At 35.2% G+C, this 23719-nt stretch overlaps 1 protein-coding gene across 1 annotated transcript in view; it reads left to right on the top strand.

The window, feature by feature from the left end:
* WDR26 (WD repeat domain 26) overlaps nt 1–23719 on the top strand; it is a 45260-nt gene that overhangs the window by 4209 nt on the left and 17332 nt on the right. The window contains exons 4-7 of the mRNA XM_044000505.1: nt 5529–5665; nt 9947–10044; nt 11683–11839; nt 15843–15981. Coding sequence (XP_043856440.1) covers nt 5529–5665; nt 9947–10044; nt 11683–11839; nt 15843–15981 — 531 coding nt within the window. The remainder of the gene's footprint in view (nt 1–5528; nt 5666–9946; nt 10045–11682; nt 11840–15842; nt 15982–23719) is intronic.

Genomic DNA, 23719 nt, shown 5'->3' with positions numbered 1-23719 from the left:
GAAGAATCAGCTGGTGGCTGCTTGCTTTAGACTTCTGGCTGATTCATTTGTTGTCAAAAGCAGTTTCCTGTCCAGTGGGGGAGGGGATGGAAAAGAACAGGAAGTAGGGGAACCAGCTGTTTGTTAAACATTAGTAAGTGAGGATTATATTATTTTTATTTAAATTGGGCCAATTTTATAACTTCTTTGGCCTGTTAACTTGCTAGATTTATTGTTTTGAATTTAAGCAAATGTAATCATATAATGAAATCTGTACTAGAGAATGGTTCTGAAATTAGTGGCTTAAAGGCATTTCTAAAAATCTATTTCCTATTTGTGAATTGTTTAAATAGAAAGGGACTGTCATTTAAGAAAATGTAAGGTTTTTTATCTTGAAAGAATTTATGATTGTTTCCAAAGTTTGATATTTGGGGCTCCAAAGTCACTGAGTGTATTGAATAGTAACAATTGGCAATCTGAAATTTTAAGTCGAAAGATAAGCCTAATATGCTTTCAGTTGACAGAAAAAGATTTTTGATTCCTTGATGGTTCAGCAAGTAGAATTATGGATTGTTAGTCTATAAAATACATAGCTAATTATTTCAACTTTTTAAATTGTCCTTCCCCTAGCAAGTAGTTTATTTTACTTAATCCCAAAGTGGAAGGATAAAAAAGTTAAAATGATTTGTCATATTTATAATGATACCTTGGAATTTAGCTTAATTCCAAGTCTTTTAAAATGGAAATTGTGGATTATGAGAACAGTTTTGTGACTTTCAGCCTAACTTCACAAAAAGGTAGATTTTAGAAAATTATTCCTAATAACCTCATATATCCAATTACTGCTTCATCTCAAAACAGTTTTAGTCACATTTGGTTTTTATTCTCTCAAATCTGATCGAATAGCATTTTAGTTTGGCTTCAGATATGTTTAGGCTTGAGAGTTTTTTGAGGAAATTTGAAGGTAGTAGTAACTAAACGGACTTTTATAAAATTAAAAAGTTTAGCTCTTAAATTTAAACTTTAAATACAACATTATGGACCCTGCTTTAAACATAGATACTTAACATTTGGCTTGAATTCTACATAAAAATTCAGCAGCAGTTCAGCTTCTCTGTTGAGTTTTATAGAAGATACTCTCCAGAACATGAGGCATTCTAGTTACCTTGTGTTCAGTGTGCTGGGGAAAGCATTTGCTTATTCTAGCTTTGCCTGTTACATGGTATCTTGTACCACCTCCCCCAACCCTAAATAACTCAGTCCTACATCTCACTATCCTAACATTTCTTTGTTTTTGTTTTTGAGGGGCAATGGGGGTTAAGTGACTTGCCCAGGGTCACACAGCTAATAAGTGTCAAGTGTCTGAGGTCGGATTTGAACTCAGGTCCTCCTGAGTCCAAAGCCAGTGCTCTATCCCCTTCGCCACCTAGCTGCCCCTACATCTCATTTTTAATAAACATGCCCATGAGAAACTAATCAGACTAATTAAATCCATTTTACTATCTCCAGTGTTACATGTCAGATGTAGCTGCAGCATTAGAACTACGTGAAAATCCAGAGAATTAAGATTTTTAGTGTAACTGTCGGCATTAATACATTTTTCACTGAGTACTTAAGTTCTGCTTTTAGAAATCTATGCTTTGTGGGTCATTACTGCCACCATCAACTTTTAGAGTTTTTACTTTTCTTTAAATCCCTTTAAAGCTCCATTTAAGGTATTACCACTGAAAGGACTACCTGCCATTTCATCATATTAGTGGTTGTCTTGATTGTTAGGGATCGCATATCATTTTAATTTTATAAGAAGTTATAATAGAAACATGCTATAATATTTTAAGGAAATTATATCACATTTGCTGTGCAAAAGTAATCCAAATAATTTTCTTATATGAAATTTAAAGTATTTAAATTTTTTCTTTTAAAAATATGTATTCAAACAGCTTCAAGACGTATCTTATAACACTAGATTTCCTATGGTTTGATTAATCAGATCTTAGTGGACTAAAGGTAGAGTTTATTGGACTGAAATGGCATAATACATTCTTCCTTTCACAAATATCATCAGAAGTTGAATATGATTAGTCTGATCAGAAGTTGGAAAGCTAAGAGAAATAGAGCTATATTGCCTTAGCTTTGAAAAAATTGAAACCTTTGAAATGGCCTGCCATTGAAGAAGGCCTTTATCCACTTTAGTGAGCTTCAGTTTGACTTATTCAGAATCCACCAGTCTACAATGCACAGAGGCGCCGTCTCTGCAGCTCAGAATCTTAGGCATTTGCCTGAAGGTTAAGTAACTTGTCAGGGGTAGGACTTGGACCCAGGTGATTCAAATTTCATGGCTGGCTCAATATCCACTATGCCATCCAATGGAATACCAAATCATTGGGCTTGTGTTTTGCACTTGAGCCATTTTAGATATGGGCTAGTGGTAGGATTCTTAAGATTATAGTATTCTCCTTTATAGTCTCCCCTTCCCGACTGCCCAGTTCTATATAAATGCTTATATAAAATACATATTTCAGAAATTATTTTTTTTATTCTAGTAATTAAGCAAGTTTTACAAAGAAAGCATGTACTTAAAAAGCAACAAATGTCTTTCTGTGTTTGGCTGACAGCACATTGCCAGAGTTTGTGCTCAATACCATGCTTTAGTATCAGTTTCAGGATTCTCTTTGCACTAAGTGACTCATAGAGACACAGCTTTTTTTTTTTTTTTTAAGTTCATGAGGCAATTGGGGTTAAGTGACTTGCCCAGGGTCACACTGCTAGTAAGTATTAAGTGTCTGAGGCCGGATTTGAACTCAGGTACTCCTGACTCCAGGGCCAGTGCTCTATCCACTGAGCCATCTAGCTGCCCCGAGACAGATCTTTTTGACCTGCTTTTATGTCTTCCCCATGTATCTATAGAAAAATGTTGACATAGCTTCACTTGAAGTTTTACTCACTTTTTCCTTTCCCCACTTCTGTCACATGAAAATTGAGTTGCAATTATATCAACATCTCTGGAGGAAATAAGGGGGAAATGTCTTATGTTTGGGGCTAGATTAAAATGTCACATCACAGATTTGTGAGGGAGGAACCCTAATATGAATGCTAGGAAAATGGAATATATACATAATGACTTAAGGAAAATTAAAGTGTTTCCCAGAAAAATCTTAAGAGCTGAGAAAGCTAAATGAAGAAATTAACACAGATGTTGGCAAGTTAAACATGAAATTAAATTGAAAAATCCAAAAATAAGTGTCTTCAGCAGTGGTTGTTATATAAAGGGAAATCTTCAAATAGTAAGAGGAGTTTGTCCTACCAACTGAACTTTTAACAATGTATTGATAAGGGGAATTACACATTTTTTCCATTGAGTTCTGAGGATCAAAGAAGATATCATACATATAAGTGCTTTGCAAACATTAGAAGTGCTTATATAAATGATAGCTATTTTTTAAAATACAGCTTTGTTCAGAAGATAAATTGTTTTTTAAAAAATCTTTATATTAAACCTCGATTTTATATGCCTTTTTTTGTATGTGAAAAGCAATTTAACAGTTCAACAGTACTAAAGTTGTTAAACATATAAAGCTTAACTTCAGATTATATGTACAACATTGTATTTTAGTAATTTAATCTATGACTTTAAAGTATATTCAGTAAGCCAGCCTACTTTTGTTTACATACTGCATAGAATAAGTGTAATAGTTCTATAGTTACAAAAAATTTCATGCAGTTGGAGAACTGTCATTTTCTGATTTTTTTTTTCATCAAGGAACTTAGCATAATTAAACTATTTATCACACTATTTTGATAGCAGTATAGTTTTGTGTTTTTAGAAACAAGCATTTACCAAAGAAGAAAATAGCTATCATGTTCTCTCTCTCTCTTTTTTTTTTTTTAAGTGAGGCAATTGGGGTTAAGTGACTTGCCCAGGGTCACACAGCTAGTGAATGTTAAGTGTCTGAGGCTGGATTTGAACTCAGGTCCTCCTGACTCCAGGGTCAGTGCTCTATCCACTACACTACCTAGCTGCCCCCCTATCATGTTCTCTTAAGATTTTTATGTTGTTAATATTTTTAAGTAGATTTGAGTTCATTGGAATCACTAAAACGACAGACCATTTTCTAGCCACTTTCAAAAAGCAGCATATTATAATTGAAGGTTTCATTCAAGTGAGAGTCCTTAAAGTTGGATTTAGGGTTTAAAATACCATATTTTATATTGGTAAAAGTGTTTTCATGCCTTCTCAGTTTTGCCAAAAAAAGTTTGGGGTTTTTTTGTTTTTTGTTTTTCACTCATTAATAATAAGCTAGAAGTAAAACTTATGGTAAAGTAAATAATATTAAAAAATTCAAAACTCAAATGTAAATTTGTGAAAATGACTTCATAGTATAAAAAGGGGGTAAATAGTTTATCCTTCTTTTTAAAAAACCTTCATTATTTGGTTTCGATTTTTTTTTTTTTGCTTCAGAATATTTTCCTGTCGAAGGTAGCAGCAGTAAAGATGCCGATCTTTATTACAAATATGAAATGGTTAAGTTGGAAGGGACCTCAGAATTTCTTGTTAGCTTTCTCAAACAGCTGGGAAACCCTTTCTTACAACATCTGAAAGAAGGTCATACATCCATTATTTGAACACTTTCACCAAGAAACTCACTCCAGTGTATAAAGCACTGGCCCTGGATTCAGGAGAACTTGAGTTCAAATCTGGCCTCATACACTTGACACTTACTAGCTGTGTGATCCTGGGCAAGTCACTTAACCCTCATTGCCCAGCAAAAGCAAAGGCGGGGGGGGGGGGGGGGGGGGGGGGGGGGGGGGGGGGGGAGAGAAACCAAAGAAAGAGCCCATTCTGTTCTCTGTTCTAGGGCTGGTAATTCTTAGGAAGTCATGCATGCATTCTTTTCTAATCTAAAAAGCCCCATTTTAGAACATTAATGTAATTAGACACCTAAATGTAAAAAGTTCAATTTTTTTCTTTAGAAGTAAAGTTAACAGACTGAAATAAAATAGACATTTGGTTTTTGGAGGGTTTGGGTTTCTGATCTTAAAAATCAGTCTTAATTTTAGTGGAAGTTCTAAGGTCATATAGTCCAAAATATACTCAAAGAATTGCCTTTGTAGCGTCCATAAGTCATCTAGGTCCAACTTAAAGATTTCCAGTGATGGCAAATGAGACGATCCATCCACTCTAGTATAGCTCCAAGTTTTAGGAAGTTTTCTTTTTATGTCTAGCTGAAATTCTTTTGTCTTGGAAGTAACACTTCAAAGTAGCTTTATTGAAGTATGGGATTGAGTAAAATGTCCATTAGCCTTGACCTGAAAAGGCATCTATTTTCTAGTTTTCATAAGTAGGTAAGCTGCTTCAACAATAGATAGAAGTAACTGGGAGATGATTTTAATGAACCAAGACCTTTTTTTTTTTAAATCATGAAGCTTTTATGTAAAGTTTTATTTTCAAAGGGCATAGTAGAATGGTTTCTACTGTTCTGTTTAGGCACAAACATTGTCTGAAACTTCCATCAACCCTTTTCCCTGACTGCTGCTTTCTGTCATGTCAGAGGATGAAGTTTTTGCTGCTGCAGCAGAAGTACCTGGAATACCTGGAGGATGGCAAGGTCCTGGAGGCACTTCAAGTTCTACGCTGCGAATTGACGCCCTTGAAATACAATACCGAGCGAATTCATGTCCTCAGTGGGTAAGGATGTTTAGTTCATGAGTTCTGCTTTGGGGGGGAGTCTTGTTATAGAAGATTATGGTTCTATACTTTCTCTGAGTGCTTTGGAAATTAAGATAATTTTAGGGAATTTTCTCCCTGTGATGAGGAGGGACAGTAGAGATGTTTCTTGTCTTTGCCTTTGTGTAGACAATTACCCTTGTACCCATTTACCCAGAGGAAGCTTTCTATATAGGATTAAGTCATGTTAAATGGATGATAGAAGGTTGCCTATGGAAAATAATTTCATATTCTTTTATAAATCTTGTGATGTGGCTTAATTTGGCCAATTCTCATTTTTTTATCATCAGAATATACAATAATGAACTGCCAAAGTTCATAGAAATACAAAGATCCCCATCTTTAGAGGAAAGCAAGTTCTGTTGGACATGTTAATGCTGTGGCTCGTTTCCTTAATTCAGAAGACCTCTACAAGATGTCATATTTACGACTTAGCATTCATGAATTTAAAAAATTCTAATTTAATTGTGCTTGCAATTGTTTAGAACTAAAGGAACTTAGAGATCAATCTAATTTGATTTTTTTTTTACATTTTGAGAAAACTAAAGCTTAATGAGATTAAATGACTTGGTAAAGGTTATTTGTGGACAGTAGCAAGTCTCAAATTAGAACCCAGTTTTATTAACTAAGTCTGGCCATCTTTCATACAACATTTCCCTATAAATAGACATTGACTTGAATACAGAAATGTTCACATTCAGTCATTTTTTAGTCATGTCTAGACTCTTCATGACCCCATTTGGGGTTTTCTTGGCAAGGATACTGGAGTGGATTGCCATTTCCCTCTCCAGCTCATTTTACAGATGAAGAACTGAAAAAAACAGGGTTGTTAAGCCGCTTACCCAGGGTCATGCAGCTGAGAAAGTATCTATGGCCAAATTTGAACTCAGGCCCTCCTGAGTTTGTGCCACCTTGCTGCCCCAGTGAATACTGAAAACTGCATGTTAATCAAATGGAACAAATATAGAAAGAACTTTTGAAATAAGAAAATTGTGAACCAGTTTTCTCAAATTCATGATAAGCAGATAATTTAAAATCAAATAGCGACCACATTTTACATTTCCTTCTATTTTTTAAAAAATAAACTCATTATTTAGTTCCTTTCTTCTAGTAGTTTGAATCTGTGTATTGAGATACTACTTGGAAAATGTGCTATCCAGTGATCATAAGCACGGAAGGTACTAGATCTTACTAAATTCCTTAATATTCAAACTCTAGATGAAAGATATGTTTTCATTGAAGTACTTAACAAACATGGACTTAATTGTAACTTTAAAAAAAATCTATTTTATTTTCACTCTGAACTTGGCAAATACCAAATAAAATTTAAATTTCCATATACACTGTAGAACAGTAGGTTATTGTATATGAAGCTTGGAGCCTCTATTATGTGGAACTTGCTTTTTAAAAATATTTAATAAATCTAACATATCACTTTCAAATCTGTCCTGTTTGTGATTTCTTCTGGCTTGCCTTCTGGTGGGAGAGGAGGACCTAACCTTCACACACACATTTGAAAAAGAAAAGAAAAACTCTTATAATAAGTATATATAGTTAAGCAAAACAGATCACCACATTGGCTCCGTCCAAAATGAATGTTTCATTTTATATCTTGAGTCTCTCACTTCTCTGTCAGGAGGTGGGTGACAACCTTTATCACTAGAGCTCAGGAATGGTACTTTGTTATTACATTGATCGTAGGTCTTAATTCAGTTTCTCCTTACACTGTTATTATTTATAAATTGTTCTCCTAGTTCTGCTTACTTTACTATACATCTGTTCATGTGTCTTCCTAGGATTCTGTGGAACCCTTTCCCTGTCATAATTTCTTATGGAATGATAATATTCCATTGCATTCATACATTAGTAGAATTCAAGTTCTTGAGAGCAGAGACTTTTTCACTTTCTGAGCATTCCTTGCATCAAGCAGTGCCTTGATTAAAGCAAGCACTTAGTAAATTCTTATTTTGGACTAAATGATTTTTATCTAAGAATACAGGACAATTCAGTTGTAGTGATATGGGTTAGACCTACACTGTTGTTAACCAGTAATTTGTTTATATTTATCACTTCTAACTATAGTAATTTAGATCCAGAAAATGATGCTGTAGATGAATTTTCATTTAATAAATATTTATGGAAATCAAAGGATTTTTAAGTTCAGTTTTAAACTTTAAATCCTCCCTTTAATTCTTAGCCATTCATTACCATGGTAGCTGCTTATAATTGTTCTTGACCTACTGCCTTCAAAGTCCAAGTCTCTCCCATCCTTTTTTTTTTTTTTTGAGGCAGTTGGGGTTAAGTGACTTGCCAGGGTCACACAGCTAGTAAGTGTTAAGTGTCTGAGGCTGGATTTTAACTCAGGTCCTCTTGAATACAGGGCTGGTGCTCTATCCACTGTGCCACCTAGCTGCCCCTCCATCCTTTTTAAAAGAACAAAACCCCTTCACTAGACCCTGTCATCCTTTATCTCCTTTTCTCAGCTTAACTCCTTGAAAATGCTCTCCACCCCCATTGCCTCCATTTCCTTTTCTCTCTGTTGACTTTCATCCTCATTAATAAACTGAAAATCCCCTCTCCAAAGTTACCAGTGATCTTCTGATTGTCTTTTTCTCATTCTTTATCCTTCTTGACCTGTCCACTGCATTTGACACTGTTGACCACCCTCTTCTGCATACTCTTTCCCTTTGACACTACTCTCTCCAGGTTCTTCTCTAGCTTCTGTTTCCTTTACTGGTTCATCATCTAGGTAGCACCATTCTTCCAGTGTCTTCAGCCGTTCGGTCCTTCATCCCACATATCCAATCAGTTGTCAGATGTTACTGCTTCTGCCTTCACAGCATCTCTCATATCCAACCTCTTCTCTCTACTCACACAGCTACCACTGTACAGTCCATCATCTCCTACCTGGTAACTTAATTTGTCTCTCTATCTCAAGTCTTTCACCACTCCATCCAACACATTATTGCCAAAGTACTTTATCTTTAACAGAAATCTGACTAACTCCAGTGACTTCCTGTTGCATCTAGAATAAAATATAAAATCCTGTTTAGCTCTTAATGCTCCCCATCCCTTCTTTCTAGCCTCCATGGACATTCTCCTTCTTGCCCACTGTAAATGAGCAAAACTGACCTTTCTGTTCTTCAGTCACCGTACTCCATCTCTTGTCTCCATGCCTTTGACCTAGTTGTCCTCCAACCCTAGAAACCACTCTCCTTACCTCCACTTCATATAGTGCTTCTTTTCTTTACAATGCAACTCAAGTATCATATTCTACCTGAAAGCTTTCGTGATCTCCCCAACTGGTAGTGTTCTCTCTCGTAAACTACCTTGCATTTATACTTCTCATATGTTTATATTTATTTCATTTTTCTGCAACATACACACATACACGTTTTATGTTCCTGTTATTTCCCCCATTACAATATGAGTTCATTATATGTTGGAATTATTTCTCTGTGTACATGTACCCCCAGCCCCAGTCTAGCACCATGCCTGGCATGTAGTAGGCACTTAATATTGATATACAAGGAATGTCCCCATGGTAGCAGAATGCTTCATATGACCTGATATTTTCTAGATCCTATTTCTTTAATTTGATTATACTTTTAACTATCCTCATTTGAAAGTCATTTCTACTGCATAGAACCAGGTCACGGGCATACTTAGAGTAAAAGGCCTTGATTTCTTTCCCTAGAGCTTTACTATGTGTCCATCAGTTTATCTGGTGAGTAATGAAGCTGTTCCCTGAGCATTATTCCTGGAAGCCTTGAGTTGAGCCCTTCTAAGGGTTCACACAAGCTCATGTTAAGAGAGGCAGCAAACCTGTGGACTAGTTTTTATCCCTGGTTTAAGGTTAGAAAACATGATGTTCTGAGAGGTTTTGACTTGGGGTTTGAATCTTGGTTACCCGTAGTCTAATCTAATGTCTTTTTCACTATACCACATTGCCTAGTTACTCAAGCCTTTGCTTAAAGATTGAATACTTTATAATGCCTTCTTGGAGAGATTTTCTGGTCTTGTGTTTTAATTAAGTTCATTTAAAGAAAACATGTATTTTCATGGTTGTTCAAAATTATACTTGTTCAGATGATACCAATGTCACATGTTAATGAACTAAGGCCTAGTCATTTCCCTTCTTTCTGTTTCGGAAATAAAGTTGGTTGCATAGGTGCTATATTTTCATTATTTTAATCCTAAAAAAGAAATTGGTGTTAGCCAATTTTACTGTCTCGTTCACAGATATCTGATGTGTAGCCATGCAGAAGACTTACGTGCAAAAGCAGAATGGGAAGGCAAAGGAACAGCTTCTCGATCTAAACTTTTGGACAAACTCCAGAGTAAGATTTTTTTCCAGTATCTGATAACAATATTTATTTAGGTTAAAACTAATGTGGATTGTAAGATTTTTGTTTGGTAACACTTACAATGACTTACTGCTGAGGGGATATAATAGGTCTTGTTTTATAGGTGGACTCCTTAGGCCACATTGGTTTAACACACTTTCTGCTGCTTTTTATTCCTAAGGTACAAAGATAAAAGAGCAGTTACTATTCCCTACCTCCCCACCTTTAGGCAAATGGTAGGGTTTTTGTTGTTGTTTGTTGTTGTTGTTTTTGTATTTTTAAAAAATGTTAAACCATTACAAGGAATAAATGGACCTATAGAATGCTTCATTCTTACTAATTTAACTTTTTTGTAAAAAAGCTTTTTTCTTGCCCATTCCAGACAAGTTAAGGGTTCCCACAGCCTTTTTTCATGAAGTTGGGAGGCCTAGGTACCAAGAATGTTTCTTGAAGCCCAAGAGAACAGCACATTTGGGAAGGTATAGGACATATAGTTGTGAGGCAGTGGTATTTTGTTATTCTGTTAGTGTAGGTTTAACACACAATATCTGGGATAGCAGTAGTTTGGTGAGACCTGGAATTTCATCCTTTTGAGTCAATCCTTTTTTTTTTTTTTTTTTTTGGTGGGGCAAAGAGGGTTAAGTGACTTGCCAGGGTCACACAGCTAGTAAGTGTCAAGTGTCTGAGGCTGTATTTGAACTCAGGGCCTCCTGAATCCAGGGCCAGTGCTTTATCCACTGCACCACCTAGCTGCCCCTTGACCTGTTTTTGATGAAGCCATGTTGACTCCTTGAGGTCGTTGTTTCCCTTTCTAGCTGTTCATTAGGCATCCCTTTGTGATCTAGAATGTGTCCAAGGATCAAAGTCAAGTTCAAGGCCCTACAGTTTCCATAATCCCCTCTACCCTTTTTTCTGGTGGGGCCCCTGGGCTTCTGCCAAATCCCATTAATTTCTCACAGTATTTCAGTTTCCCCAATTTTTTTTTTTTTAAGTGAGGCACTTGGGGTTAAGTGACTTGCCCAGGGTCACACAGCTAGTAAGTGTTAAGTGTCTGAGGCTGGATTTGAACTCAAGGCATGAATCCAGGGCCAGTGCTTTATCCACTGTGCCACCTAGCTGCCCCTCCCCAAACTTTTAAGAATGGCCATTATCCCTCATTTACTATTTCCTTATTAGCCAATAGTTTGTCTTGAATAAGAAAACCTAAAGAAATTGTCAGCTTTCTTTTCAACTGAATCCTAGTGTTAGTACAAGATTTAGATTAGTTAGATTTGACAAGTAGTCATAAAAACAAAATGTTTATAGACAAAAGTTCTGGGTGGCTTGACATAAATACCATAATGTTGATAATGATTAACTGAAGATGAAAAGCCAGAGGATATTGAGCAAGCCTCTTTGGGGGTAAAAAAAAATCTTTCCTGATCCCTCCCCCAGTTGCTAATGGCTCCCTCTTTATAGTGCCTTATTCTGTATTATAGAGACCAAAATGTTTACATCATCTTCCCCATTAGAACATAAGCTCCTTGAAAACAGGGACCATTTTCGACTCTCTTTTGCCTTCCCAACTCTTAGCTCTTAAGAAATATTTGCTGGCTGACTGACTGAAAATAAATTCTTGTTTCTTTTATTAAGCCTATTTGCCACCATCAGTGATGCTTCCTCCAAGGCGTTTACAGACTCTGCTACGTCAAGCTGTGGAACTACAGAGGGATCGGTGCCTATATCACAATACCAAACTTGATAATAATCTAGATTCAGTGTCGCTGCTTATAGATCATGTTTGTAGTAGGTAAGAGGAAAACCATTTCTACTACCCCAAAATTTGATTTATGATCTTTTTTATAAGCGATCCCATTTTCCTTCTTAATACTGTTAGAGACTTGTGAGCTGGAGTTCCTTGAAACTAAATTATATTCTGAATTGCTCTTCATTCTAACGTGCAAAAAAATTAGAATTTAAAATATGCTCCATGTCCCCCTGCCCCCCCACCGACAGGTTTAACTATTAGATTGATTATTAATTGTCCATAGTTAAGTAAAAAGTCGAAATTTCAGAGTAGCAATTAGCATTATGTTGCTTGCTGTATTATTTTGAGAGATTTTGCTATCAGCTGCCTGTACACATTAATTTAACTTAGGAGAATGTCAGAATTGTCCTTCAGTCTAGGATCTTTTAATTATTAGTGAAGCAGGAACATATTTCATGACCTCTAAAGTTAAAGTGTCATTAGAGTTGTTGAGATACAGAAAAACAAATTGTGAAATCTTTCAAACCCCAGGAAGGAAATAATTTGGGGCTAGAGGACTAAGGGGAACAGCTGCAGTACACACAGTCCATTTCTTTTGCCAAAGATGATCAAAGATATGATGAAAGTTGCTTGAACAGGAAGGACAAAAGTAATAAGGTTAAGTGTGAGGGCCATAGACTTTTTGTAAATGAGGAACCTACATAAGCTACTGAAATAATGGTGCAGGCAAGCACAGTGATTTAAAGCAACAAAATTTTTACTTATTTTGTAATCAGCATCTCAACATGAATACCTAGCTTTAGTGTGTGTGTTTTTTTCTTTTAATCTAAGCATTTATTTCACAGAAAAAAAATCATAGAGCATTCTAGAGAAATGTGACTATAGAGTTTTTGAACCACCACCCCCTACCATACCCCCAAAGTAATTGAGCTTAATTTGGGGGCGGTTTTTAAATCATGCTTTTTAGCAATACATATACTCTTACTTGAGTTTTTTAAATATGAAGATTCATGAGCATTTCACATAAGGTGTTGGATAAAACCTGTATAATTTTAATCCTTGACACCTTTGGGAAAATTTGAGAATAATACTGGTTAAAAATAGAACAGATATAATGCCAAAATATCTTAATTTGACTACTGGTTCCCAAATTTATTGTTGGAACATATGAGATGATAATTTATTGGAGATTAGCTAAATTAAGAAGTGCTGGTATAATGTTGATAGTGTACTTAGACAACTATGAACAAAAGATTCTGTATATATCCCTGTTTTACAAGGTAAATCTGCATAAAATTGACCTATATTTTCCTGAATTTTTTAGCTGCTTTTCTAGGTACCTATGAAAATAAATGAAAAAGCTAGGATTTCATAAGCCTATAGGGAAGTCCTTTGAAGGTTTACATAGGAAAAGTATAATATGGTTCCTGCCTCACAGAAATGGCTAACAGAAGAAGAGGGTCTTTTCTATGAAGCTATGAAAAGTTCATTATTAAACCTTGTGGAGGTAAAAGGAGAGGATTGGGCTTCTCAAGTTGGTAATTCTTACCATTTTTCCTGCTGTGCCACCCACCTACCCCAAGAGTCAAAACACTTCAAACTCAAGGTTTATACTCTTTTCAGATCAACCCACTCTGTCTTAATATTGTTGAGTTGAAAGCTGTGATTCTGAAATTTTATGCCTTTTAAATTTGATACATTGAAGTAATCTTGATTCTATTGTTTTTAAGAGAATGTCATGCCTATAATGTCAGGGTTATTTCTATGATCATAACAACTTGTATTTTTCTTTTGAATTATGCCCTAATACTTATTGGACTGTCAGCTATATCAGAGTACTACTACACAGAATTAAGTATGATTATGTCATACTGGTCAGTAAAGGCCTTGGATTGAGCCCATCAGACTAAATCACTTCCAGTCCTTAGGAGGATGGTCAGGGGGAAAGGGAGGCTGTCTTCACATTTCCTGACCCATCTAATAGAGGACTTAAAAGGACACCGTTGAGGTATTAAAAATTTTTTAATCCAATTTAACTCAATTTCAAAAATTAGATCTTAAAATTGGAATCTGTTTTCAGTTTAATTCAGGAAACATTAGCTGAGCACCTTTGTGCAAGGCACTGTGCTCTAAGGTAAAATGGCAGATACCAAGATAAGATAATGGTCTCTTCCTCAAAGAGCTTATGATCTAGTGAGCTCCCTTTCTGTAGATAGGATTGCATATAAACTAATGACATTGGATGTGATTTTTCCTACTCATAGAAACATTGAAGATGTTTTTGAGTTGGAAGCATACATAGGTTGAATTTTTGACCAGTTAGCCTTGACGGTGTTTCTTTAAGTTGTTAGGGTTTTTTTTAACCACCATCCAATGGAAATAAATTTTCCTGCATATAGTTTTATAAATACTAAATTTATGATTTGCATTCCGTATATCAAATTATATACACATTGTAGAAATGTATTGCTTAAAATTTATCAAGTGAATTATTTAATTTCATATGTATTGGTGGTACTAATATATTTAAAGGTAAATGTGTATAAACTTGTGTTAGTGGGTATGTTCAGGTGATGTTTCATAATCACTTCTTGATTAGAGAAATAGTTTAAGTAATATTTAAAATAATGACTCCTTGAACAACACTTCAGTGACAGGGATTCCAATATAAGTGATGACTACATGACTGACTGATTTATGCCCTGTAATTTTATGAATCAGTCCTTTAATAAAGGTATTCTGCCAGTCATTTCAAATACATCCTTGTTTAATTATTGACTCTTTATTATTGTGAATCATTCATTATATGCCTTAGGAACATGTGTATTGTGCATTACTAGATGTCAGTGTTCTAACTATTGTGGCTCTAAAAGGGAAGACAGTTTCAACTCTGAAATTTCAAGTAATTTCTCTAGATAAAAAATTTTAGTGTGGTTTGAGGAATGACATTGAAGTAGGCATGACAGTAGTCAACATTTTTGTACTCGTAAATTGTATTTGTTGATATAGAGAATTTTATTTTTAATTCATTTAGTTTTGCAGACATGTTTAAATCTTCAAATACCTCCTTTCCTACAGTGAGTTACACTTTATGACAAACAGTAAAAATAGACATGCTTATTCCATTTATTTTCAATTATCTATGGACTGGTAAAAAATAATTTTAAAATTTATTTACTGACAATTTTTAAACTTTTTGAGGCAGATTTATAAATCATCTAGATCTAGTAATCTCTGGAAATAATCACAAAAATATGAAAAGCATGTGGTCCTACAGCTGAAAAATTTGGCTATACAAAGGAGCCTTCCTAAATTAAAAAACATTTAGCCAGGCTATTTTTCTAGATTCTTTGGTAGTCAAAACTTACCCAGAGAAAGAATGACTTTTCTTTGAGAGTCTTGCTTTATGTATCTAGTATTAGCTGATGCTTTGTAATCACTTCAACAAGGTTAACATAGTACTGAAAATATTTAACAGGGCAGACACTTAGTGCAGTGTTAGTTGAAGTTACTGCTTTTCACTTTAGTTATGTTAAAATAATTTGCATGCTTAGAATGGTAAGAGCTAAGGTGTTGGATTGGATGGATATGTTTTGTTTTTAACCTGCTCATTGTTGTTCAGTACCACCTCATAACGTTACTATGCCATTGAATCTTTATTTCCAATGGACATAAGGCCCTCATAACTAATTACTACTAGTATGAATTGATCATAATCAGACCAATAACAGATTCTGAGTAGATACATAAAAATTTTTATAAGTCTTTAAAATCTTTTTAAAGAAAATAATGAAGTAAAATTAGGTTATTAATTTTTCCAAAGATATGTTTAGAATATATTTTATCATATTAATGTTTTTAATTTACTCAGCATGCAATTGAGAGCTTTCTTCCTTAGCTAAAAGGAAAGACATATCTACATGACTTTAAAAACACGTAAAATTATTACATTAAGCTTTATTAGTAGTTTTTTTCTGATCGTGTATTTTTAAGCATTCTTAGTTTATTTTTTGTTTTTGTTTTGTTTTTTTGGTTTTATTTTTAGGAAACAGTTCCCGTGTTATACACAACAAATACTTACAGAACACTGTAATGAAGTGTGGTTCTGTAAGTTCTCTAATGATGGCACTAAACTAGCAACAGGATCAAAGGACACAACTGTTATTATATGGCAAGTTGATCCGGTAAGTATTCTCATATGAATACTTTAATTAAATTTTGTTTAATTAAAAACCTTAAGAGATTTATAGTGGGTTTTTATATATCTATTGTAGATATAGTTTCTATTTTATAAGTTATGCTCCAGCAGCATTATTTTGTATTATGACTGCATGTTTTACTTCTCTAAGACATTGCCTCTTTCCACCACCTTTTTTGTTCGTTAATATTTTTAGATTACATTTAAGTTCAGTTGCTTCTACTATCTAAATCTAGTGTCCCATCGTTGTATATGACAACCCGGTAGAAAGTCCTTTATTTCATAAATTTTCTGCTTACCAACTAATTGCCTTTCTGGAATATGTGGTTTCAGTTATATTTCATGAAATGCCTGGCAAAACCATTTCATGTTTTGTTTGAGTTACCTTTGCTTTCTGTAGAGATTTCTCCTCAGATTGTATTTTATTTTATTGTATTCTTTATTTAAAGTTTTGAGTTCCAAATTCTGTTTCTCTTTCCTCCCTCCCTGAGGGAGTAAGCAATCAAATAGAGGTTATGCATGTATTAGTCATTTTGGATAAGAAAACTTGAATAAAAGAAAAAATGAAAGTGAAAAATATCATGCTTCAGTCTTTGTTCAGTCAATATTAGTTCTTTCTTTAGAGGTGGATAATATGCTTCATTAGTCCTTTGGGATTCTCTTGGATCATTGTATTTCTGAGAATGGTTAAGTCATTCACAGTTCTTCATTAAACAGTATTGCTGTCCTTGTGCACAATGTTCTCCTGGTTCTGCTCACTTTACCATTCATCAGTTCATAAATTGTATAAATTTAAACTTTGGTTAGCAATACTTAGTGCTCAAGTGCTTTTATTTTAGCAAATAAAAGATAGAATTTCTCTACTTCTAATGAAGGAAATGCAGATATTAACATTTATAGTAGAAATAGTACTTATGGAAGTATATAGTCAAAGAAAAAAAGTTGCATGGGGGGATTGTTAGGTAATTGATTTTTCTCTTCAGCTTGGCAGTGGAATGCCTGGTTACCTGAGATCTTTGAGAAAGAATAAGACAAACATCTATTGAGGCTTTTAATTTAGGAATTATTGATCATGGTGGATGAACTCACTAAGTGGATTTAATAGTGAGCCTAGGATAGAGAACTTGAGGATTTTAACATTGAAAGGGTGGAGAATAGAAGGGCCAATGAAACGACTTCAAAGAAGGAACCAATGAAAATACTCCACAGAGAGAATCAGGATCCATACCCGTAAGAATCAAGGACGTTTCCAGGAAAAGGAGTTTCTAGGATTGGATGATCAGGAAGTTTAAAAAATTAATAGTTATAGGAAAAAAACCCTTGGATTTGGTGAAAAGTACGTCATTGATTAACTTTATATAATTGAAGTGACAAGAGAAATGAAGTCAAGAATGATGAAGTCCACTATTTGAACAAATATTTCTAGCAATTCTTCTTGTGATGGTGAAGAATTGGGGATCAGGACTGCCCATCAGTTGGGGAATGGCTAAACAAGCTGTGGTATATGATTCTGAAGGAATATTAATTGTGCTATAAGAAATGTCAACGAGGATGATTTCAGAAAGGCCTGGAAGACTTATATGAACTGATGTATAGTGAAGTGAGCTGAAGAACTGTGAATGACTTAGCTACTCTCAGCAATACAATGATCCAAGACACTCCCAAAGGACTAATGATGAAGCATACTATTTACCTCCAGAAAGAATTGATATTTGATTGAACACAGACTGAAGCATGCTTCTTTCATTTTTTTTTTTAATTCAAGTTTTCTTATACAAAATGACTAATATGGTAATGTTTTACATAATTACGCATGTATAACCCATCTGTGATTGCTTACTGCCTCAGGGTGGAGGGAGGGGAGGCAGAGGAGGGATAGGATTTGGAACTCAAAACTTTAAATTAAAAATGTTTATTATTTAAAAAAAAGAATGACTAAGTCAGGAATAACTAAATGAAGCCAATTTTGATAGAGGTCAAGCATAAAATTTGGTAAGAAATAACAGGTTATAGTATAGGTTTAGAGCAGCTTAGAAAGGTATCAACAGCATGTTTGATTTTTGACTATTAACGAGAAGAAATAGGGCAGTAGTTTGTTTTTTTAATATATGTGAGAACTCCAGATGACTTTTTGGAAACTGAAGCAGAAATATTGCGTGATTGAATAGAAGGAGCTAGGGGCCTTTGACAGTGGTGAAAACTTAGAAAAGTAGATGAACGTGCACATGGAATGGCTTATTAGTAGTATACAAGAAGAAGGGGCCTCAGAGCAGGTGGGAGGGGCTCTGTACCAAATACCTAGGGAGCAGATGGGGAATATGAACGAGGATTATTGTTATTTTTACCTTGAACAAATAGGAGGGGAGTATTGGTTGCATGGAGAAATAGAAGTAAATGAAATTGCTACAGAGGAGAGTGTAGTTTCAAAGGGAAACTCAGATCTGGAACTAGTTGATGTTTGTCCCAGTCTGAATAGTGTAATATTAGAATAGATTATGATGTGTATCATGTCGGTTTAACAGTGTGCCTCTCAGGCAAAGGCGTCCCAACATGTGGGACCAGATACAAATTTAATTTGAAAATATTTAACAAAGTAAATAATAATAAAATAAAATATAGATGATATTAATAAGTGATTCTTCTAAATCAGGGATCCTTACGTTCAGTTTAGTTCTCCCCTCCTCCTCACACACACATACACACAAACCCCCCTATTTGAGTTGACACCACTGCTATAAAGGATTGTCTAAATCTCTTGGCATGCTAGGATTTTGATATTTTAGTTAATCAATATAAGAGGATTAGACATTTTTTACCTTGTATTTCATGGAAATATTTGTTGTACTCTGATCTCTGATATTCCTTCTATTCATGATCTTTAATGAGTAAAAAGAATGGAAGGGTAGAAAGGCCTAGCTTTAAGTTCAAGATTACAGTTCTAATATTACTATTGCCTTTCCTTAATTTTCTCAATGAAATCCTTAATATCCTTAAAGCTCTTGCCCACTGTTTGTAAATCAATTACATCCCAAAAGACCAAGCAGTAGTGAGATGCCTCCAGATATAGTGAAAAGTTTTGTATCACAGCTCTGCCATTTGATCTCTCTGTGAACTTGGACAATCACTACTCAGAGCCTCAGTTTCCTTTCTTTTAAATGGGGATAAGAGTATTGTGGGGAAATTGTGTGATTACTACATAATCAAGAACTGTCATTATAAAAAAGTTAGAATGTGGGGCTCATTAACTACTGGTACAGATCAGTGTTTCTCAAAATTGTCTTTTATAGAATTATATTGTAACTGGCTAGTTTGAAAGAAACATCACTGCCCCACATTAAGCATTTTTAATGGAGTTTAATAAGTTGAAGATAAAGGGGTGAGATTTTTGTGTACACACAAGAATTAGCTGTGGAATGAGGCATGTTATCAGATAAGGCCAGTGTGTTGCTTAACTCGACTTGCTAAACAATAAGACTGTTCTATTGGATGTGGAAAAGGTATTGGAAAGTGAACTTTTTGTTTTCTAAAAATCAGTAAGACCGGGCAGCTAGGTGGTGCAGTGGATAGAGCACTGGCCCTGGAGTCAGGAGTACCTGGGTTCAAATCCAGCCTCAGACACTTAACACCTACTAGCTGTGTGACCCTGGGCAAGTCACTTAACCCCAATTGCCTCACCAAAAAAAAAAAATCAATATGACAGTCGGGAGACTTGTGCTTATTAAATTATATCTTGCTTTACACTGATTAATAAGGTATATCAGGCCTTTTAGAGAAAGGGGAAAAGTGTAAGAGAAGTGATTGCTTTTTTAATCATTTATTCTGTTATTATTCAGTCTTAGAAATAGTAGAGGATATTTGACTAGTTCAGTTGAGCGAAAAGATAAGATGTAAAGAGGAACAAAAGATAGTGAACATAAATCACTTATCCCCAAACTTGAAGTTACCTTCCTCATTCAAATTCAAGAAAATAACTGTTAACAGAACTTAGTCGAAAGATTTCTTGTCTTTTTCCATGAATAGGAATTTAATAAAAATATTTATTGTCTTTGCTAAAATCACAGTTGTTTGTTCAGTTATTTCAGTTGTGTTTGACTCTTTGTGAGCCCGTTTGGGATTTTCTTAGCAAAGACACTGGAGTGGTTTGCCATTTTCTTTTACAGATGAAGAAATAGAGACAGGGTAAAATAACTTGCCCAGGGTCATACAATTAGGTATCTGAGCCTGGATTTGAAGTCAGGTCTTCTTGACTCCAGGCCCAGGGCTCTATCTGCTGAGCTATAGGCCACAAACATTTGGGTTAAATTTGCTTTAAATGTAAGTATTTGAAAGTGTTCATTGGGTTAACTTGCTGCTTTTTTTCATTATTTTATGGGTCTTTTTTTTTTCCTAGAACCTCTGAAAATATTCATGTTAATACGTAGCTAACTACACTTCCTTACACTTGCTGCTGAATTCTCCTATCTGAACCAGAAATAAAGGCCGATGATAAATATCTAGGTTTATGAGGGTCTGAGGATCTCTTGGAAGGGAAATAGAATCCTCATAAAGTAGTTCCACTGTTTTAAACATGGCAGATGAATTTTTTGGAATAACTCGAAGGGAATCGAAACTCCACTATTGGGGCAGCTAGGTGGCACAGTGGATAAAGCACCGGCTCTGGAATCAGGAGGACCCAAGTTCAAATCCAGCCTCAGACACTTGACACTTAACTAGCTGTTTGACCCTGGGCAAGTCACTTAGCCCTCATTGCCCTGCAAGGAAAAAAAAGAGAGAATTAATAGAAACTCCACTATTTAACAATATTTGATTATAAGCTCCTTGAGCCTGTACTTAAAATTTAGTCTTTGTTTATGAAATTTGGAGTTTTGTGGGAGTGTTGTCTCTTTTTCTAACAAAATCAGTTCATTCACATTCAGTTAAGTGGCTTTGGGCTATTATTTAATGCAAACATATCATTGCTTAGTTAAGGCCACTGAATGTCAATAGTCTACCTTTTGGAGTACAGATAGAATTGTGAATAATTAATTTAGCATGATGCTTGACCTAAATTTTGGCTGAACAATCTCTAAACTTAATATGCTGAAACAAATAGGCATATTTAAAATATTTATTTCACAGTATTGTTGGGAGGATTGAGTAAAATTGTGTTTAAAGCACTTTATAAATATTATAACTAATTTTATGTGTATGTTAGTCATACAAGTAAATATGTATCTACTATTCAAGGAAGTAAATGAGCTTTAAGAAAATTGGATAATAGGTTTAAAATATTAAGTTCATCTTTCCATTCTTTTTATATGGTTTCATAATTTTTTTATAAGTGAGTCGTTAGATGTATATTCTATTAATAAGATAACCAATGTGATTTTAGTCTTATAATACAGAAAGAAACTGGAAGGTTGGCATTAATGAATCTGGATAAGGCAAATATATGTGAACTAGAGGGAAGAAAATCTGGCTCTGATGATTTTTTTTTCAAACTTAATAGAGTTCTAATGCTCTTTCGAGATTTCATCTTAAAACGCATAGAACTAAACTAGCTCTATATTGAAGTATATAAAGCAAAATACTTGGTTTTTTAGGATGTTGAGCTTTGAGGGCTCTATGGGATGTCCTAAAAGTGGCCTTCTCAGCATTCAAATAAGTTTACTTAGTAGTTAGATGTGAATGTGTGTGTGTAATATTAGCTCAGAGTTAAAGCCTAATGAGATTTTGAATATGACTTATCCTGGAAAAGTCATTTATGGGGCAGCTAGGTGGCGCAGTGGATAGAGCACCAGCCCTGGAGTCAGGAATACCTGAGTTTAAATCCAGCCTCAGACACAACACTTACTGGCTGTGTGACCCTAGGCAAGTCACTTAACCCCAATTGCCTCACAAAAAAAAAAAAAAGTCATTTGATTTTTGACCTTAAGTTGAGTGTCCTCTATTCCCATGGTTTCCAAACTTTTATGGCTAGAACTCTCTCCCTTCTCATCTCTGCCTCCTGCTTTCTCTGTCTTCCTTCAAGTCTCAGCTAAAGTCTCGCCTTCTGCAAGAGTACTTTCCCAATCCTACTTAATGCTAGTGCTTCTCTCCTTTTTCTTATCTCCACTTTATCCCAATGTTTGTATATCAGTATTTGCATGCTGCAGGCTCCTCAAGAACAAGAACTCTTTTGCCTTCCTTTGTGTCCCCAGCACTTAGCACAATGCCAGGTACACAGTCGGAACTTAATAAACAGTAGTCAAATGTTAAGTTTTGGGGCATGCATCTCTTGCCTAGTATGTGCATATTTACTTGTTTATAATTGCATATATGTACTGCCATGCTAATAATTACATGGGTTTTATAACATATAGTCCAAAATATAAATGATAAAAGGATGAGATGCTGATGAAATCGCATGAGCCTAGAATCAGTAGGGAGTCACTGGAGTTTGAGTAGAGGGATGACAAATCAGGTGTGTGCTTTAGGATAATCACTTTGCCAGATTGATTGGAGAGGTAAAAGACCTGAAGTAGGAAAACCAATTAGGAAGCCACTGTGACAGTATTTGAAAAGAGATGGTGAAGTTCCAAACCATGTTGGTGGTTTTGTGAGTAGAGAATAGCAGATTGGTGCAGGAAATATGAAGGGAGAAATGACAATTTGGCAATTAATATATATATTTGGGGTGAGGTAGAATGAAGAATCAAAAATGGAACTGAGGTTGCAAAATTAGGTGAATGGTGGTACCCTTGACAGTAAAGGAGAAATGTGGAAAGGGGATGGCTTTGGAATGGAAAATAATGTAAAAAAGCTTCTGATGCAGATCACAATTCATCCATGCCTGCTTATCCTGTGGGACTCACTCTAGACGGTAAGGTCGTGGGTCACTGCCCTCAGAGCACAGAGCCAGGGGTTGAGGGAGAAGGGATTTTCCCAAGAGTATCTGCACAGCTATTACTGTTGATGTCTAGTGGTTAAATTATAACTTCCCTGAAGGGCCAACCCTAGTGCAGAGGTGGGAGAAGTTGGCATCGAAAATGGAAAGGTTGAATACAGCAGTGTTGGCGGATGAGGGTAGGTTTGGGTCTATTAGAGACAAGTCAGAACAAGGAGAGTAGGACGGACTCTCTCTTCTAGTTGGTTAATCACACAGTCTTGGAGTCGTGCCCTCTCATAATTTACCCAGACCTTAACTGTCCTTCATTGTCTACCACTATAAGCCTAATTATATGTCCTAAGAAATCTCTTCTGTTCATAGAAATTTATGAAGATCTTAGAAATATGAGTTTTATAATAGAAAGAAACATTTCATTCCCAGGTATGTTGGCTAACTCTAGGCTGGTATATATCACTTGAGCATATAAGCTCTGAACTGCAGTATGGCTAAAGCTGATCAGATCTTTGTACCAAGTGCCACATCAGAAGCAGAGTGGGTCAAAACATCCATGCCAATCATTTATGGAATTGGGCCCATGAGAGGCCACCTTTGCTTACAGCCTGAGCAAGATGAGGAGATCCAGTCTCCAAAAATAAAAAAAGAAGCTATAATCTGTTAAAATGACCAGCTAAGATTCCAGAGATCTCTGATGAAATGTCCATCTCCTTATCTAGAGGCAATAGATTCACTGTGTAAATTGAGACTTTTTTTTAGGCATGGTCAGTGTAGGAATTCATTTTTCTTGACTATGCATATTTGTTACAGGAATTTTTTTCTTTTTATTCAATGATAGGGGGAAATAGGAAGAAGAGAAAAC

This window comes from Dromiciops gliroides, chromosome 4 (assembly GCF_019393635.1).
Source record: "Dromiciops gliroides isolate mDroGli1 chromosome 4, mDroGli1.pri, whole genome shotgun sequence".
Taxonomy (NCBI): domain Eukaryota; kingdom Metazoa; phylum Chordata; class Mammalia; order Microbiotheria; family Microbiotheriidae; genus Dromiciops; species Dromiciops gliroides.
This window is presented reverse-complemented; position numbering and strand designations above follow the sequence as displayed.